Below are 18884 nucleotides of genomic sequence, written 5' to 3' on the forward strand. Positions count from 1 at the left end.
TTCTTAACTGACATGCCTAGTTAAATAAAGGTTAAATTAAAGATTACAAAAATTACAAAAATTAAATCACACGCTCACAAACTGAAAACATAATGTGTGCACAATTAATTGGTTAGAGAGATGGCGCCGACAGATAGGGCAGCTCTGCTTCCAGCTCTTCAGCTTACAAGCATTTAGCTACACCCACTATGACATCTGCTAAACATGTGTATGTGACAAATAAGATTTGATTTGATTTGAAAGACAAAATGTATCCACTTGAAGGTGTACATTGCTAGTAGTCTTGCAAATTAAATCAGTTCATTATCAATAGTTTCAAATACAGATAATATTTTTGAGAATGAAAACATTTATTCAAATTGATTAAAACACCACCTTGGATTGAGTAAATATAAAATCATCCATAATCCAATAGTAAATAAATCAAGAACATGATAAACACTGTCAATGAGACCATGATTTGTTTGTGAAACCACTGACGATAAGCATAAAATATATAGCCTCGCTACTGTTATTTTATTGTTGCTCCTTAATTATTTGTTATATTTATTTATTTATTTATTTTTGTTAAAACTGCATTGTTGGTTAAGGGCTTGTGAGTAAGCATTTCACTGTAAGGGCTACACCTGCGCATGTGACAAATACAATCTGATTTGATTTGATTTTAAAAGGTTACCATGATCATTACACTAAAATGGAAAGTAGCCTATATAATTCAACACAACTAACTACAGACATGAAATATTATGACATCAGTAAATATTATGACATTGACAAATGAACTTTGGCACCCAGTATAGTATACAGTACTGAATGAAACAAAATGAAAAGTCAATTTACAGTTTACTGTAAAGAACCTACTGTTCTTTTAGCAAGCTTATATCTCATGCAACTTGCACATAAGTTACTGTATCTATTTTGAAAAGCCATAACTACCTTGTGTAAGCAAAAACAAAAAAGTATAATAATTATGCATCAGTAGAAATGTCGAACTGTCATTCACCTAAGGTTCAACAACAAATGATTCACATTATGATTATACTGAATCCATGATATTCATATGCTGAATATTAAAGTATGATTTTATCCCTCTACCAACATTTCCCCAGTGGAGGTTTTGTTACTGGATGGCTGCAAGGATGTCGTTGTACTCTGGGGTGTTCTGGTCCAGGTACTTCTTATCGGACACCCAGGACTTCAGCCTTGCCTGCTGATTCTGGTCGATGATCCCCTCTTTACTATGGTGATTCAGCATCTGATTGAAGCCAACTTTATAGTAGAACACCGTTCCTTCAGGAGACATATCAATGGATCTCAGGGTAAGTGGATTGGGCTTTTCTAGAATAAAAACATACAGTTACAGTCACGTCAAAAAGTGCAGACAGAATAACAGCAAAGTAGCCAAATTTAACATAATAGATTTAGCCGGTGGTAACTTGTGGAATAGACACCAGCTGGAATGTGGTTTTAACTAATTAGCATTCAGGATTAGACCCACCCGTTGTATAATGGACAATAATCACCTGCTTTGTCTCTGAGCTGGTCGGAAGCAATAGGATGAGCCATGATGAAAGAGAACTTCAGTGATTTCTCCACATCTCCACTTGCAAGTGTATCTGCCAGCAGCTTCCTATGAGTTGGAAGGCCATGTACAGTGTTGTTAGGAGATTGAGAACATTACAAATAGGGAAGCAGCATAGACAGTAAGTATTCAATTCCTAAAACACAACAAGATTGGAACGTTTCACATTATGGATAAATTAAAGGGCAGAAAGGTCTAAGAAGAAGACCAGGCAGAAACGTTGCTTAAATTATATCAAATAAATTTTGTTTCTGTGTTTTTATTTCAGCCTCAGTTGTGTATCACAGGCGGAAGGGAAGGGATGGATTGCACCTATATTAATAGATAATTCACCTGCAGATGACGGATGTCTTACTGGCTCCAGTGGTTAGAGCAATCCTGTGATGCTGTTTGAGAACCCGCATTGTGAGCAGGTTCCCTCCTTTTTTATCTGCCTCAATGCTGTTTATCATATCATAAAGCTTTGGATTCTTCTGTTGAAGATTTTTCATCTGAGATGTTTGGTTTCTGGCCAGCTTCAGGGAATTCTTTGGTGGGATATGGTCTACCTCCACAATGCCTCTTTCCCCCATGTTATCAGAGAAAAGTTTGGTGTTTTTGACGCTGATGAGGGAATAGAAGAGAAAGGGTTGTACTATGGAAGTACAATTCAAGTAAACACATCTATTTATACAATTTGTATGTCAATGCTTTATGAATTATTATATACATTTCTGGTCTTAATAATATATTCAAGTGTAAACACAATGCAGGGTCATTATAATAACATTGGTAGATTTGAACAATGCCCATATAAAAATGAAACAAATATTATGCTAAATTACCTTTTGTAAGGACCAACTAATCCAAGGTGGTACGTAAAGGCTATGTCATACTCATTTATCCCTGAGGAACTATAAGGAAATTTCTTCATGGGACTGATATCATGTTCATATTCCCCATCATCACTCGTCCGTGTTCTCTTCAAGTCCCCTCCAACTACAGCATATTTTCCATGATTTTTCTCAAGTGCATCATAGGCCTTCTGGGTTTGAACCATTTCACTATAAGCCTGAAGGTTCCCTTTAATCTATGGGAAGACATAACAGGTATCAATAACTCCAATTACTCCACAACCAAGGTTAAAGTTGCAATCTGTTATATTCATTTATTTTATTTAGGGACAGTTGGTATCTACCAATCATCTTAATTTCCTAGTGTTCCTTCGTCGGATTTGATGAAAATTACATATTTCATAAAGTGACTTAGTTTAAGAATTATTTAAACTATACGTAGACATGAGTAGGCGTACAGTACCTGGTCTTTAACATTGTTTCGTAGATTCACAGCTTGATTCTTGATCTCATCCTCTGACCTGTTAGATGTTGCCTGTACTAAGGCATGGTACAGGCAGTTCTTGTTCTCTGAGCGCACAGGGATTACTTTGCCATCTTGGATGATGTCAAAGTGACCACTGTATGGACTTTCCACTCCTTGGATTCTGTCTTTTGCTTTAGAGAGGATTCCTTTCTCACTGAAATAAAGAGCACCATTGGTTCTCATTAATGTAGTTCTAAATGGAGAGATCCTAATTTTTAGAGATTTGCAGTATTGTTGATGAAGGTCTACCAAACAGTTTAGGACAAATACCTGTGTGTTTTCTCAGGCTCTTTGGTCAGCTGTAGAGTGATTTGGCCAGCTGACCTGTTCGTTCCCGGGTAGGACTCCTCTGAGAGTGTTTTCCCATCTTGATCCACCACTTTGAACTGGATGCCTTTACCATGGAGCAAGTCACTGTTTGTGAGGACATAAATGTCCAGGGCTGAGGCTGGTCGATGAACATCACCAATCTTCTCTGCATAGTCCAGAAGTTCTTTTGTTTCAGTCTCTGACAGAGCTTTCCCAGTCTTCTGACTGACTGACTTCATATCATGTTTATGCTGCCGGTCCTGGAAAAAGCCCTCAGTTTTGTGTCTGCCAAGTACATTGTCAACAACTTTTCCAGTGACTCCATTGACCTTCTTCTTGAATATTCCCGTCACAAAAGAGGACATATGACCAGCACAAGCATCTATGAACGCTTCAGAGACACTATCCGAAATGGAGCTTAGGAACTCATCCTTCAGGCGAATCACATCTGGTAAGTCATGTCTGCCATCTTGATCATACTGCTCCATCATACTGCTCCATACTGCTCCTCCATTTTTTTGCTTCTCTTCAATTTCTTTTTTTAATTCGAGGACAAATATGTCATTGATAACATGTTCTGTAGGAATGGACTGAATCATTTGGACCAAGGTTGTGGTGTGTTTAGCTATTTCTACACTTATTTTGACTCCTTTTGCAATAAAATGTGTTCCACTTTTTTCCACAAGGTCAGTAGCATTATTGCACACCTCAGAGAGTCTGCTGATAACATCACTGACTTGGGATGTGGTGGCATCAGTCATGAGGCCAGGAATAAGTTCTTTTGTCATATCTTGAACAAAATATTTAATTTGTTGTTCAAGCTTTGAGTCAATCTCATAGTTGCTGCGGTTCTGCAAAGCTCCTTTAGGTACTGCAGAGCTAATGTACTCAGTGAGACTAAGATCTAGTTCGGCATTCTTTTTGACTGTTGAACTGACCATGTCTTTCAAAGCTTTTTCTAAAATTGTTTTAAAGATGGCCCCAATTCCAGCATCAATGGCGTAGTTAATTCCTGTGATTACACCCTGCTTCGCTACCTCCTGAACTGCGTACTTGGTTGCGTGTTTTAGAGCCATCTTCATGTTTGTAGGGGATGCCAGTTTCTTTGTTGCAGTCTTAATTGTTTCTTTGGAGATAGATTTTGCTGCTCCCTGTGCGGACTTGAAAACATATTTTCCTGTGCCAATGATTTCCTTTGCAACAGATGAGAGTTTTTTAGTACCATTGAGGACTTTATATGCTGTGATGGCAACTTTTTTAATGGCGCTGAACCCTGCGGAGAGCAGAGACATCCCAATGCTGATGCTTTTGGAGATGGCCCATTGCGCCCAATCGAATGTGCCCGATATCATGCCAGATATCCCTTCAATCATGTCAGAGACTCCTTCAGAGATGAGACCTAAGCCAAACTGGGTTGCAGTGCCAAACGATAGGGCACAAACCAGAACTCCAAGGATGACCTGACACATACCGATGAAGATGCAGATCAAAGGGTCAAAGCTGAACTTTGGCTTCTTTTTCACCTCAAACACAATGCTCAGGCCATTGTCATACAAGGCCGTGAGTTCATTTGCTGTGATGTAGTCTTGATTTTCTGAGAGGTTGTACACTGAGGATACCTCTGTTATGGCTGTACCTTCACCCTCAAGCTCTTTAAGTTTATTTACGGCAAGGTCAATGTTACGTATCCAAGCTTTGTGAATGCTCATCCTGGAATCTATTTGCTTTAGAAAGTTGCGTTCTCCTTCATGATGTGGTTCAAAGTTGCCTCTTGTGGCAATCTGAAAAGAAACCATGGTATTTGTGGTTTCTGACAAGTAAACATTCACAGATGTCTTTGCCCTTTCCAGTAATTTCCGTGCCTCTGTTTTGTAGCCATCTTTGCCCATGTTGATGGTGATGAAAGCTTGGTTGTACATTGCCACGACACTGTAAAAAGGGTCACATTCTTCAACATCTTTCCAGTAGGACTTTGCTTCATAGTCACACTTACTTTTGTTGCGGAGGTGCAAGTCAGTTCTGCCGGTAGCCTGCTTAATGTGGTCATAGAAGTTTTGACTTTTTCCATTCAGCAGCATGTTGCCCCTATTTGTGAGATGCTCAAGAAGGTCTGCTTTAAGAACACTGATATCTTCGTGCTGACGGATGTGCTCCTCATGAAGGGTAAGCCACAGTGCCCATGTTTCTTTCAAAGCATTGAGTGCAGGCTGGTAATCAAACTTAGGGCCATTATCTTTAAAACACTCAGGGACATCATTCGGCCCCATTTCCGAAAGGTCAAGTCTCTCCTGTTTTGTGAAGTTGCCATCAAACTTGTCAAGAAATTCGCAAAACGTGCCAAACAGGTCCTCTTTTATTTTTATTTCAAGAAGCTCATCTGTCTCCATATCTTTGATGCGTTGGACTTCGTACTCCTCTCTCAATTGTCTCATGATCTCCACAGGCTGGCCCTGGTATGCTTGGGCAAGGTTATCCCCACAGAGGATCATCTGGACCATGCCCGGGTTTCCCTTCCGACCAGTTCTTCCGAACACCTGTTTCTCCACTCTGCGACTGCCAGGGTAATGTGTCAGGAGAACGAAGAGGCCACCACATAGGTTGACATCCTGATCAACCTTGATATCTGTTCCACGACCTCCTAGATTGGTGGCTATGATTATATGTCCCCCTCTGAATTTGGTACTCTCAATGTTGTGTTTCTCACTGATTGTGTATAATGTGATGGGGGGATGTGGATTCTCACTCTCTATTTTCTTCAAAAGCTCGTTTGCGGTCTTGACATCCTCACATACGACCAAGACAACCTGACCACTTTCTGCCACTCTCATTGATGTCTTACAGAGGAACTCCATCCACTGGGCTTGCCCACTGACCTGAATTGCTGGAAGCTCAACAACCTTCTTATGGCGATGAGCTGGTATTGTGTAGCTGTCTGTTTCATAGTGCCTTGCAAGGAAATCTTTGTCGGCAACACCGCCTAATGTCCCAGACACACCAAATATGCCATTCCCTTTTAGGTACTTTTGAAAGTAATGGAAGTTTGAAAGGTAATTTGTCACATTGGACAAAGGAGTGGTTGCCAGCTGGTGTTTCATCTCCAGAAACTGCTGCAGGCCGTCCCCCCAGCGTTTGTTCTTCTCCAACACTCCACTGGCCTGGAAGTCCACTGGGATGATGGCATGGTAGAGATGCTTGTCTCCGACAGCTTCCAACGTCTGATCAATCATGTACTCTCTGCCTTGTGTCATCATGATGGCTTTCAGGGCGTTTTCCACAAAGACTGGTAACCGATTCTCAAGGTATTTCTCAAGGAAAGAGGGGATCACAAGAAACTCTGAGTTTGACTGAGAGTTGCCAGAAAATTTGATTTTAGACTTCAGCTCAGTGACAGTTGCCTTAATAAGTTTGTCTTCAGGTATGATCTCGCTAGCTCGTCCATTCTCGAGGAGAAGCATTTTGATTTCCAGGATAGCAGGGTTGTTGTGCAACTTTTTCTCCTCAACCAGCACGGCTTTATTGTTTGTTACAGAGTAACAGTCAATTGCCACATCATTCTCCAGTGCTTTCTCCATGATGGTGAGCAGATCACACTGTTGAGTAATTCCAACTTTGGCCATGAATGTATCAACAGTTATCCTGTTCTCCGTTGTATCGTCTTTCTCTGTGTTCTTTAGAGCTTGCATGAACATGTCAAAATCGTCATCTGAATAGATACCCAACTCCACTCCGGCTTCCAAAATGTGAAATTCAGAGAATTCTTTAGATGTCGCTGGACCGATAACAGCTAACTTTGCAGCCTTGTGAAAATGCTGGATTCCAGTTGCCCACTCAATCTCTCCAGTATCTTCCATCTCAATTGGCTGACACGTAGATACCATGGCCCATATGCTAGCAAGGACTTGTCCGAGGTGCCTCAGGCCACTTGCCTCGTGGGATAGAAACGTCACCTGAACTCCATTGTCCAATGTCATGTAGTCCACTTCATCCACAATCACCATGTCGAACCTCCTCTCCCCACGTGTGGTGTCCTTTTCGAATTCCTGCCTCAACGCGTCTGCTGCAAAGCTGCCAACGGTTCCGTAAACTAATTGTTTCCTGTAAGCTTCCTGTAGCCTACTATCCCTGCTTTCAGGGGAGCTTCCCTGTATCTGTGGTGGTGGCACAACAGAGGACGTGACACCAAACATGTCATACAGTTTCTTCCACTCCTCTTGGTCTCGGCGAGCAAGGACTGGAGAACTGGTCACAACGTCAACCTTAGTGCCACGGATAGCCTGGATGGTGGCAAACATAGCCAAGATGCAAGATTTTCCTTCACCTGTGCCGATTTCCAGAAGGATACCTTTTTTCCCTGTTAACTTTGGTAGAAGGAGCATGAGCAGTGATGCCAACTGAGTGAGTCGGGGAAAGTAGCCTTCTATTTTCTCAGCAGTGAGCAGTGATGCCAGCGGAGTGATGCTAGGAAAGTAGCCTTCTATGTTCTTTCCATTTTGAGTGTAAATGGTTGAGCAGTCTTGCACAGCAATAGACATCCTTATTAAGACCTCCTTGAGAACAGCAAGGTCAGGGTTAGTAAAATCCAGTGACTTGATCATCTGCTTTGCTTCCTCTATCTTTACCTGATCCAAGTCCTCCTTTGCATGTTTTGGAAGTTCCTCTGTCATATATCCTAGAATTTCCTTCATTATGGACAGTATTTTCTCTGGGTACTTTTCATTTTGCATTTCATTCACAATGGTGTTGGCATCCTTGTCCCCTTCTGCCTCAGCATACCATTGTAGAGAGTTGACAGGGTCTTTATCTTTCAGAGCAGAGAGAGTAGAGAGAAGATCCAGCTTGTTTGTCCGCACAGTATGAAGGATCGAGGTTGCTAACTCTTGGTTTATGCCTGAAACACCTCGCAAAAAGAGCAGAATTTCTGAAGGTGTCCAGATCATGTTGAAGAGAATTTGACTAAGAAGCCCCTTGTTTTTCTCTGACACCTCTGTGAACACATCAAGAATGCTCAGAACAAGTTTTTGAGCCACTGTGGGATTTGTGCTGTACAGCTGTTCAAGAAGACTGATGAGAAAGTCATACTTCTGGTCCCAGTCAGGTAGTTGGTCCTCTTTACTGTCTGTGTCCGAGTCGTTGGTCAACGTTAGCTCTGTCACAGCCGTGAGGATGCTAAACCGCTCGGTGAGTGATTGCTCTCCTTGGCTGATAGCACGATCTATTGTCAACTGACACCAGATGGACGGTTGAGGCTCTCCAAAGTATTGAAGGGTTAGTTCATTCTGAAGATTTTTCATTCGGTTTTCAAGTTTGTCCTCTTGCATGCTTTTGTCTTCAGTGATCTTGTATTTCTTCAGAAGTTCATCAAACTTATTTTTCAAGTCCCCGTGCTAGAATGAAATGTTCCCAACACAAAAAAAGTGCAAAGAAAAGGAATATTTTAGTACAGATGCACTAAAAGATGTATGTGTCATACTATAAACACGTTTTCTATTAGTGGTGTAAATCGGCAACTGTATGTAAATATGAAGAAACTGTATTTTCAGAAATATATAATATGTTTATCATTAAGTTAACGCAACATTTATGTGAAACAAAATCATTAATGCGAAATAAAACCCATTCTACAACCCTTTTTGAAATATCTCATACCTCATCCCTTTTGATTGCTGCAGCGTCATCTTCTATCATTTGGTGTAGTACTTGTGTACGCTGGTGATGGCGCTGTTGTCCTTTTAGACTCAGCTTCTGTCTCAGTTTTTCTCGTCCCTTTGACACCTTCTTACCCGAAAGTTCACTCTCCCTTTCGATTTCTTTCTGGATCGTTCTCTCCCTCTCCAGTTGCTCATGGCTCCTCTCCTCCTCCTGCTGTCGTCTTCGTTGCTCCTCCTGTCTTCGCCGCTCCATCTCCTCCTGCTGCTGACGGATACGGTCTTCCTCTTGCTTCCCTGATGGATGAATACAAATGACACCATATTCCCTATGTTGTGCACAGCGTTTGGCCAGAGACCATGTGTACAAATAAGGTGGCATTTGAGACGTAGTAGCCAACAGCCAATGTTGTTCCAACAAAATGCTCATCAAGAAGAAAAATAGCAGCCCTGAGCCAATACTGCTATTTGCTGAACAAATGAACCAATACAATATTATTTGTATACTGTAAGGAATAGTCCTTACATTAATTGGCTCAGTTGCTAGTTGCTGATATACGATGTATTGAGAGTATATGGTTTATTTCCAAATGGAACATTTTGAACATGATAATGTAGCTCAGCAGATTTATAAGAATTTGATGGACTTACCATAGTTTGGACATGTTGGACTATTAGACTCTGTGTCGCACAGTAGTTGAATTAGTGAACGGCCACTGGTTTCTATAATAGTGAATGTTTGACTTCCGTCCTGCTTGTTACTGTTGAATTCATATGAGAAGGAGTTGCTACTGTGATTGTGATATCTTAACTTTAGGTAGCAATGGATCCACCTAGAGTTGAGTTTTCTTTTTACACTACCCCAACCATGCAACGTGCCACTGCCACCTCCCTGGAAAACAGAAAATCATTACCAGATATACATTTTAAATCTCAAAATGTGTAAAGATTAATCTTCAGCGATCCCACTTAATGCTCAACAATTTTCTAGATTGATCTCAAAATAAAATGTCCAGGTCTGATATTACACTGGTTTTCATTTTGACACAGGGACAATATTGATAAGCGTCCTGGCTTTTACTGCCGACAGCCACTTTTAGGTAGTCCACAATACTTGAAAGGTAGGCTACACTCAGCAAAATAGCATTATCATACACAATGGGCCGACTTTATTAATATTAACAACATCAACAGAATTCAACTCTAGCAACACTGCCATTATTAGTTCAGCTCTTCATAATGTTTGCCTTCCTTTGTGGCATGCCAGCATTGGGAAGAGCCAATAATCTAGGTTTAAAAATATCATGATCAGGTATTTCACAGAGCACCTTACACTCAGCAAAATTACATTATTGTCGTTATGAATTACCTTGCCATATTTAAATGCTATTAATTTTGTTGTCTGTAAGAAAGTTTCCCGTTAGCAACAGTAGTGTCACAGCATTACACTACGTTTATAACTATCATGATTTTAAATTGACTCAGATACTTACGTCGCCGACAAGTTCGTAGTGCCAAGTGTAAGGGGTTTGGTTCCTTATAGACACCGAGGCCCCCATTATTCAGAATCTGTTGGGAAAAAAACTGCCTTACACCAGTCTTACACTGTATAATTTGAAGTGTAATGTGTTAATTTATCTACTGGACCTTTTCTCAAGTTATCATACTAGCAGAGAATATGAGGTACCACTTTAAAATACACAATGCAGACCTATTACTATTCCTACTTATTCATTGTTTATTCATTCTTATTAATAAAAGTTGTATTTATTTATTCATAATTTACAGTGGTTTGAACTTGCAAAGTACAACAATTCTCTAATAGGAAACATGAACAATCTAAAATTGTGTAGCTCCCTGCAGTCTCCGCAAGCATCATTTTTGGGGCATAAACATGTCAAACATAAAGTAGCAATAAATGTTTTCTTGAAAATGCTGTTTTTAGATAACTATGATGTATAAAAATGATTTGCAGTATATCTAATAGCATGCCATTTAATATTGGTAATAGTTGTTAACATTTGAACAAACATGACAAGTATGTGTATGTATTGGCCTACTGGATAACTTGTGGTGAAGTCAGCATTAATGGGACATCAGGTGTAATGGGACATTTGCTTTTGAGGGTGCTGTACTATAGTAATTTTGCAAACCAATCACAACAAATATTATTGGGTTGTTTCTGCATGTGTTCTGGGCATAAAACATTTTTTGTGTTAGCGTTACATCACTTTAGCGTGTGTGGTCAGGTTTCTTAGATCAGGTGACCCGTTGAAAACAAAAAAACCTGCCATACTCTTCTGTCAATTATTATTGAACAATCTAGCTTTTGGTGTTAAAATTAGTAGTGATTTGAAACATAACCATTCATGTAAACAGCTTTTATATTTTATGAAAATTAGATTTAGTATATTACTGTCCCACTTCCCGTGAATGGAGTTTGAGTAGTGGGACAGGTCCCTTTTTTAACTATGCACAAAATAAACCTTTAATCATTTCAAATGTAATTTCCTTCATTAGATATTCTAAAGTACATTGGAATATGTTGTTGTAGTTGTTCATATCTCAAAATCGAGTCTAAATGCTAAATAGGCCTAGCACATAAACCACATAGTATGAGTGGAAGGATTTAAAGGGAAATAAAAAGGGGAGGGAAAGAAAGGAAGGACAATGGGGAAATGTATTTGCACCGTAATAATTTGATATTAGGCTAAACTGATTATTGCAGTAGGCAGATTATGCAATAGTCATGTAGGCCTAAACACCTTACTCTGTTTATCTTAATCAGGGTTAGGTCAAAATCAAGTAAGCTTAAAACACCTGGTTTTCTGAGTAATCTTTCAAATTTTTAGGACATGTAAACTAGTGATGCGCGGATTGCCTCATAACCCGTAGATGAGTTTAGGGTCATTAACTATTGTGTGGATGAAGAGAGGGTGCGTGGCGGGCGGGTTGGATAAAGACAAAACAATAGGCTACCTTAAAAATCCATAAATGTATAATTCTTGTGCAATTTATATCTAAGCGGGCGGGTTACACACAATACCCTATAATAACAAAGCAAAAACAGGTTTTTAGAAATGTGTTTTCGCTTTGTCATTATGAGTATTGTGTGTAGATTGATAAAGAAAAAAACGTATTTAATCAATTTTAGAATAAGGCTGTAACTTAACAAAATGTAGAAAAGGTCAAGGGGTCTGGATACTTTCCAAATGCACTGTATACGTTACAAATTTGAAAAATATAGGCTACAATATATTAAGAATAAGAAAAACATACAATATGTTACGAATTTGCTACACTTATCAGGGTTAGGGTTAAGGTTAAGGTTAGGTGAAAAGTTAGTTAAAGGGTTAGGTTTAGGGTAAGGGTTAGCTAACATGCTGAGTAGTTTCAAAGTAGCTAAAAAGTAGTAAGTAGGCTAGTTAAAAAGTTGCATAATAGCTAAAAGTTGTCCGGGATGAAATTCGAACGACAACTTTTGTTTTTACCTTAAGTTAAACCATCTGTTTTATGTAACCAGACCAAACATAACATATCATAGTAATATCAGAATCCCGGATTTACATTGACTATGTTAGTCTAGTCTGAGACCAGGCTGCCTGTAGAGGTGCTATCTTTATCAGCATCTTACAAGCTGATAGTATTTCAACCACATAAAATGTACTTCCAAGTCGAACTGAAATATTATCAGAACCATGTTGGATTGTTAATATTTCCATAAGACCAGTCCAACTGATAACTTTTTTAGATGTATTGCATTTTGTCTTTGATCCGCGAAAGTAGCAGCAGTGACAGAGAATTTTACCGATAGAATAAATGCTTCAATCTAGTCTATCGATTTGTGACATTATTCTGGTGAGCAAGGGTTTATTTAGTCTTCTAGGGCAACACATATTGACAGAAGAAGAGAAGCTACATGTATCTAATTATAGACAAGTTAACTAAAATGTCGGAAATTATAGAGAAACATCTAAATCAGGCATAAAATCGTTCCGCCATCACTGACTATAGCCTACAGGCATTTTCTATACTAGTGAGTCATCACATATATATCACATATAGTCAGGCGGATGCGGATGTGTTATTAGTAATTGCAGATGTGTACAGTTTGCTCACCTGCGCACACCAATGTAAGCACCCTATGCGGCGTTCCAGTGGTGTGTTTAATCTGTGCATGCGCTAGCACAAGCCGCGCAAGCCTCCCTTTTTAGTGCAAGTGAAGAGTTCGGGAACAACTGAAGTAGTTCACATGCAAACTTTATATGTCCGAACTCAGAGTGAAATATGCTTCCCAAAAATAACATGTCTTCTGTGGTAGAACGTTTATTTTGATTTGTGATTTTCTGCATTTATCTGAGCGCCATCAGTTTGCCTGATTTCAGATGTGTCCATGTAAATCGTTCTTCTTGCAATGCATGTAAACGTTTTAACCAAACTACTATATTAATCTGACTATCCACAATAATCGCAGTATTGTGTGCATGTAACTGTAACCTACTCACTGACATGTACACTGAACAAAAAATATAAATGCAACATGCCACAATTTCAAAAATCACAGTTCAGGAAATCAGTCAATTGAAATAAATTAATTAGGCCCTAATCTATGGATTTCACATGACTGGGAATACAGAGTACGCAGGCCATGGAAGAGCTGAGACATTTTCAGCTTCCAGGAATTGTGTACAGATTCTTGTAACATGGGGCCATGCATTATCATACTGAAACATGAGGTGATGGCAGCGGATGAATGGCTCGACAATGGGCCTCAGGATCTTGTCACAGTATCTCTCTGCATTCAAATTACCATTGAGTGTGCTTGTTGTCCGTAGTTTATGCCTGCCAATACCATAACCCATTGGGCACTCTGTTCACAACGTTGACATCAGCAAACCGCTCGCCCACACGACTCCATACATGTGGTCTGCGGTTGTGAGGCCAGTTGGACGTACTGCAATGTTGGAGGCGGCTTATGGTACCAAAATTAACATTAAATTCTCTGGCAACAGCTCTGGTGGACATTCCTGCAGTCAGCATGACAGTTGCACGTTCCAACAAAACTTGAGACATCTGTGGCATTGTGTTGTGTGACAAAACTGCACATTTTAGAGTGTCCTTTAAGTTGTGGACAAAATTTGAGAGAAATAAACTTTTTGTGCATGTGGAATATTTCCAGAATATTGTATTTCAGCTCATGAAACATGGGACCAACACTTTACATGTTGTGTTCATATTTTTGTTCAGTGTAAGAAAGGAGGCTGAATTTATGAAAGGGTCGTTTGGGGAGTAATAGAGGTGTTTCAGGGGCAAGTAAAAGTTGTGCAGACTCCTTTAGTTAGATTTTCACCCAGACCTTGGAATGTCCCCAAATACATTTCCCAATAGCATGGAGATGGTTTAGTAGAAGGTCATTGACACAAAATAGTAAAAACAGAGTGTGGTATCTACAAGCGTCTACAACGTTACAAGTGCCAGGTGAAGTGGGACACTGATGTATTTCTAATGAGAAAATAGTGTCCCACTTCATCTACGTAAGTGTCCCACTACAACTTAAAGCCGCGCTTTAGCAAAAGTATGGGTCTGATGTTGATTTAGGGGTTGTACATAATACATGATCAACTTGTTTCATCATAAAAATGCCCAAATGCCCCTTTTTTGAAACTGCATTGTTGGTTAGGGTCTCGTAAGTAAGCATTTCCCTGTAAGGTCTACACCTGTTGTATTCGGCGCATGTGACTAATAACATTTGATTTGAGATAAGACCTTAATTACGTTTTTAAGGTATAGGGGGCAGTATTTTAATTTTCGGATGAAAAGCGTTCCCAGAGTAAACTGCCTAATACTCGGGCCCAGAGTCAAATATTTGCATATTATTAGACTATTTATAATACTAATTCTGAGTTTAGTTGACCCCAGAACTTGGCGGGTATCTGTATAGCTTCCTTTGATGGCTGAGCTATGTACTCAGAATATTGAAAAATGTGCTTTCTCCATAAAGCTATTTTAAAATCTGACACAGCGGTTGCATTAAGGAGAAGTATATCTATAATTCTTTCAATAACTGTTGTAAATTTTCTCAACGTTTATGATGAGTATTTTTCTAAATTGATGTGCTCATTCACCGGTAGTTTTGGTGGGAATACATTTTTTGAACATCCCGCGCCAATGTAAAATGGGGTTTTTGGATATAAATATGATCTTTATCGAACAAAACATACATGTATTGTGTAACATGAAGTCCTATGAGTGCCATCTGATGAAGATCATAAAAGGTTAGTGAATATTTTAGCTGTATTTTTGGTTTTTGTGATGCATGTCCTTGCTTGGAAAATGGCTGTGTGGTTTTTCTTGTGAAGTTTATGTCCTAACATAATCTAATTTAATGCTTTTGCCGTAAAGCCTTTTTGAAATCGGACAATGTGGTTAGATTAACGAGAAGTTTATCTTTAAAATGGTAACGTCCCACCTAACCCATAGAAGTTAGTGAAATAAACATCACTTGAGTAGGGGTAGACTGATTTTGATTGTGTACATAATATACCAAAAAGTGTCCCACTCATGCAAATATCACCCTACACACAAATAGCCCATTGAAAACAATCCAGTTTCATCCATTAGTTTTCAACATAAATCAAAGCCTTAAAACTGTAGAATAGCCTACACAGTGAACAAGATTCGAACTAACCTTTTCCTCTGCCTTTCCTCTTCTCTGTGTTCAGTCAGCGCTCTGAGAAGGTGAAAATAAGGACTAAAACACCTATAACATAGTGAACTTTGAGACACTGCACAGCTTCTTATGTACTTTTCTCAGAAGTTGACCTTGACCTGACACACCCAATAGCCACGGTGGTTTCACGTTCACATTTCAAAGACCAGCATCCTTGTTTTACTTTACTGTATTTTTTTATAGCTGTTTATGCCCTTTTGCTCTCGTCGTATATAAGTTAAGGGTAACGTTTTATTAGAGGTTGTAAAAGGTATTGTAAACCATACATTTTTCTCAACTGAGACATTCCAACATGGCGTGTGTTGATGATGAAAGAAAGAGTGAGAAAAAGTGTGATGAGTCTGATGTAATCAATATGATTTTTTAAACAATTAGAAAACCTGTATATCTCATTTTTTTATTCCTAAAGATACTAAATACAAGTCTGCATTTCACTTCTGTGAAAGGGCCGCTTAAACACACGACGTGCTGAAAGTTAACAGAAGTAAACGGTCCAGAAAGACACTTTAGCACTGTGGTTGTCACAACGTCCACAGAATGTGGCGCCTCTCCCCGGTCGGGCGGCGCTCGGCGGTCGTCGTCGCCGGTCTACTAGCTGCCACCGATCTCTGTTTCTGTGTCATTTGGTTATGTCTGTCTTGGTTAGCACCTGTTTTGTGTTAGGTCGTTAGTGGGGTATTTAGTCTGTCTGTTTTTGTTGGGGTTTGTGCGGGATTATTTTCGTGTCGTCTGATTTAGTAGGTTGGGGTTTGTTGTTCTGTATCTGCTGTTGTCAGTTTGGGCATTAGGGTTGCTGGGCTGCGTCCCGACTCTCTTCAGGATTAGTTTGTTCCTGTTATTTTTGGGAGTGTTGTTTATACCCTGCCTTGTGTTGGCATTTTGTGGACATAATTATTAAACGTGTGTTTTCACATACCTCGGTCTCCTGCGCTTGACTTCACCCTCCTGCTATTTAGAGTAGCCGTGACAGAATCCCGCACCAAGGTTCATGGAGTCAGCAGGAGCAGAAGCGCCAACTCTGTCCATGGCGGAGCAGGTTACCCAGCATGCCAACATCCTCCATCGACTGGGTGCCGCTATGGACCAGTTGTTGGCGCGTCTGGAGAACTGGGAGAGAGGCGCTCCCCCACCCACGCCAGCTCCGGTACAATACCCTGCGCCCCTACCAGCGCCGACGGAGCCCAGCCATGGTGGCATCAAGATCGCGCCCCCCAGGGAGTTCAATGGGACGGCCGCTGGGTGCAAGGGGTTCCTACTCCAGCTGGAACTGTACCTAGCAACCGTCAGCCCAACACCCTCGGGAGAAGAGAGGGTTAGTGTCCTCGTCTCATATCTCACGGGTAGAGCCCTAGAAAGGGCCAACGCCGTCTGGGAGGGTCCAGACTCGGCTAGGGACGACTACCCGGAGTTCACCCGCCGCTTCCGGGTTGTATTCGATCATCCCCCGGAGGGCAAGGCAGCGGGTGAGCGACTGTTCCACCTGAGACAGGAGACGAGGAGCGCCCAGGACTTTCTGTTGGAGTTCCGGACCCTAGCCGCTGGAGCGGGGTGGAACGAGAGGGCCCTGATTGACCACTACCGCTGAGGTCTGAGAGAGGACGTCCACCGGGAGCTGGCATGTCGGGACACCACCATCACCCTGGACCAGCTTATTGACCTGTCCATCAGGCTGGACAACCTGCTGGCTGCCTGCGGGCATTCCGGTCGGGGCCTTTTCGTTCCACCACCCAGCCCTCCTGCTCCAACGCCCATGGAGATAGGGGGGCTGCAGCTAGGAGCACCGGAGGGGGGGGCTTCTCCTGCGCCCACTGTGGTCGCAGAGGGCACGCTGCCAACCGGTGCTGGAGAGGCTCGCCCGGGAGTTCAGAGGGCAGGCAGAGCACCACATCGACACCCCAGGTGAGTCAGCACCAGCCACACCCAGAGCCCCCTGTCGGCCACATGTATGCCTTAGTTTGTTTTCCTGAGTTCTCCTCTCACTCCCAGCATAAGGTGCTAGTTGATTCAGGCACGGCTGGGAGTTTTATGGACCGTGGCGTCGCCAGTAAGTTAGGGATTCCCCTGGTTCAGCTGGACCAACCCTTCCCTGTGCACGCCCTAGACAGTCGACCACTTGGGTCAGGCCTGGTGAGGGAAGTCACTGTGCCACTGGTTATGGTGACGTGGGGGGGGGTCATGAGGAACATATAAGCCTGTTTATCATTGATTCCCCGGCATTTCCAGTGGTACTGGGAATTCCCTGGCTGGCCACTCACAACCCTAAGATTTCGTGGAGACAGAGGGCTCTTAAGGGGTGGTCGAGGGAGTGCTCAGGCAGGTGTCTAGTGGTTTCCATCGGTGCGACTACGGTGGAGAGTCCAGACAAAGTCTCTGCCGTGCACATTCCCTCAGAATACGCCGATTTGGCTATTGCCTTCAGTGAAACGAAGGCGACTCAATTACCCCCTCATCGACGAGGAGATTGTGCGATAAACCTCCAGGCTAACGCTGCCCTTCCCAAGAGTCACGTGTATCCTCTGTCTCAGGAGGAGACAGCGGCTATGGAGACATACGTCGCTGAATCCTTGAGACAGGGATACATTCGGCCATCCAAATCACCTGTCTCCTCGAGCTTCTTTTTTGTGAAGAAGAAGGAGGGAGGTTTGCGTCCGTGCATTGACTACAGAGGTCTAAATTCCATCACGGTGGGTTTCAGTTACCCGTTACCGCTCATTGCTTTGGCGGTGAGCGTATCCGGTGCGTATCCGGTGCGTATCCGAGATGGGGACGAGTGGAAACCGCATTCAGTACTACATCTGACCATTATGAGTACCTCGTCATGCCGTATGGGTTTAAGAATGCTCCCGCCGTCTTCCAATCCTTTGTGGATGAGATTCTCCGGGACCTGCTGGGTCAGGGTGTGGGGGTGTACATCGATGACATTCTGATCTACTCCGCCACACGCGCCGCACATGTGTCTCTGGTGCGTAAAGTGCTTGGGCGACTGTTGGAGCATGACCTGTACGTCAAGGCCGAGAAATGTGAGTTCTCCGAACGAGCCGTCTCTTTTCTGGGGTATCGCATTTCCACATCCGGGGTGGTGATGGAATGTGACCGCATTGCGACCGTGCGTAATTGGCCGACTCCGACCACGGTTAAGGAGGTGCGGCGATTCTTAGGGTTTGCCAATTACTACCAGAGGTTTATCCGGGGCTTTGGGCAGGTGGCGGCTCCCATTACCTCACTGATGAAGCGGGGCCCGGTACGGTGGAGGCGGACA

At 41.8% G+C, this 18884-nt stretch overlaps 1 protein-coding gene across 2 annotated transcripts; it reads right to left on the reverse strand.

Moving 5' to 3' along the window:
- Positions 1 to 275: 275 nt before the first annotated feature.
- On the reverse strand, positions 276 to 15703 carry LOC115159261 (uncharacterized). 2 transcript variants are annotated; one of them, XM_029708814.1, is made up of 11 exons: positions 15584 to 15703; positions 10389 to 10464; positions 9547 to 9787; positions 8897 to 9192; positions 3530 to 8634; positions 3212 to 3469; positions 2879 to 3095; positions 2407 to 2651; positions 1916 to 2185; positions 1524 to 1630; positions 276 to 1338 (listed from the first exon to the last, which is right to left on the reverse strand). In XM_029708814.1, exons 2-11 carry the CDS (start codon positions 10452 to 10454, stop codon positions 1121 to 1123), a joined length of 7023 nt encoding a protein of 2340 aa, XP_029564674.1. In that variant the 5' UTR covers positions 10455 to 10464; positions 15584 to 15703; the 3' UTR covers positions 276 to 1120. The 2 variants fall into 2 exon arrangements, with proteins under 2 accessions (XP_029564674.1, XP_029564673.1); XM_029708813.1 differs by having other exon boundaries at positions 3212 to 8634; positions 15584 to 15702.
- Between the last annotated feature and the right edge of the window lie 3181 nt (positions 15704 to 18884).

The sequence above is a fragment of the Salmo trutta genome, chromosome 23 (genome assembly GCF_901001165.1).
Source record: "Salmo trutta chromosome 23, fSalTru1.1, whole genome shotgun sequence".
In the NCBI taxonomy this organism is placed as follows: domain Eukaryota; kingdom Metazoa; phylum Chordata; class Actinopteri; order Salmoniformes; family Salmonidae; genus Salmo; species Salmo trutta.

What these genes read in the sequence shown, in the direction of transcription:
- LOC115159261 (XM_029708813.1), bottom strand. Translation starts at nt 10,454, where the DNA reads ATGGGGGCCTCGGTGTCTATAAGGAACCAAACCCCTTACACTTGGCAC. An exon ending in ACTACGAACTTGTCGGCGAC is followed by an intron (nt 9,788 to 10,388) that starts GTAAGTATCTGA and finishes TCTGTTTTCCAG; the next exon opens with GGAGGTGGCAGTGGCACGTT. An exon ending in TTAGTTGGTCCTTACAAAAG is followed by an intron (nt 2,186 to 2,406) that starts GTAATTTAGCAT and finishes TTCCCTCATCAG; the next exon opens with CGTCAAAAACACCAAACTTT.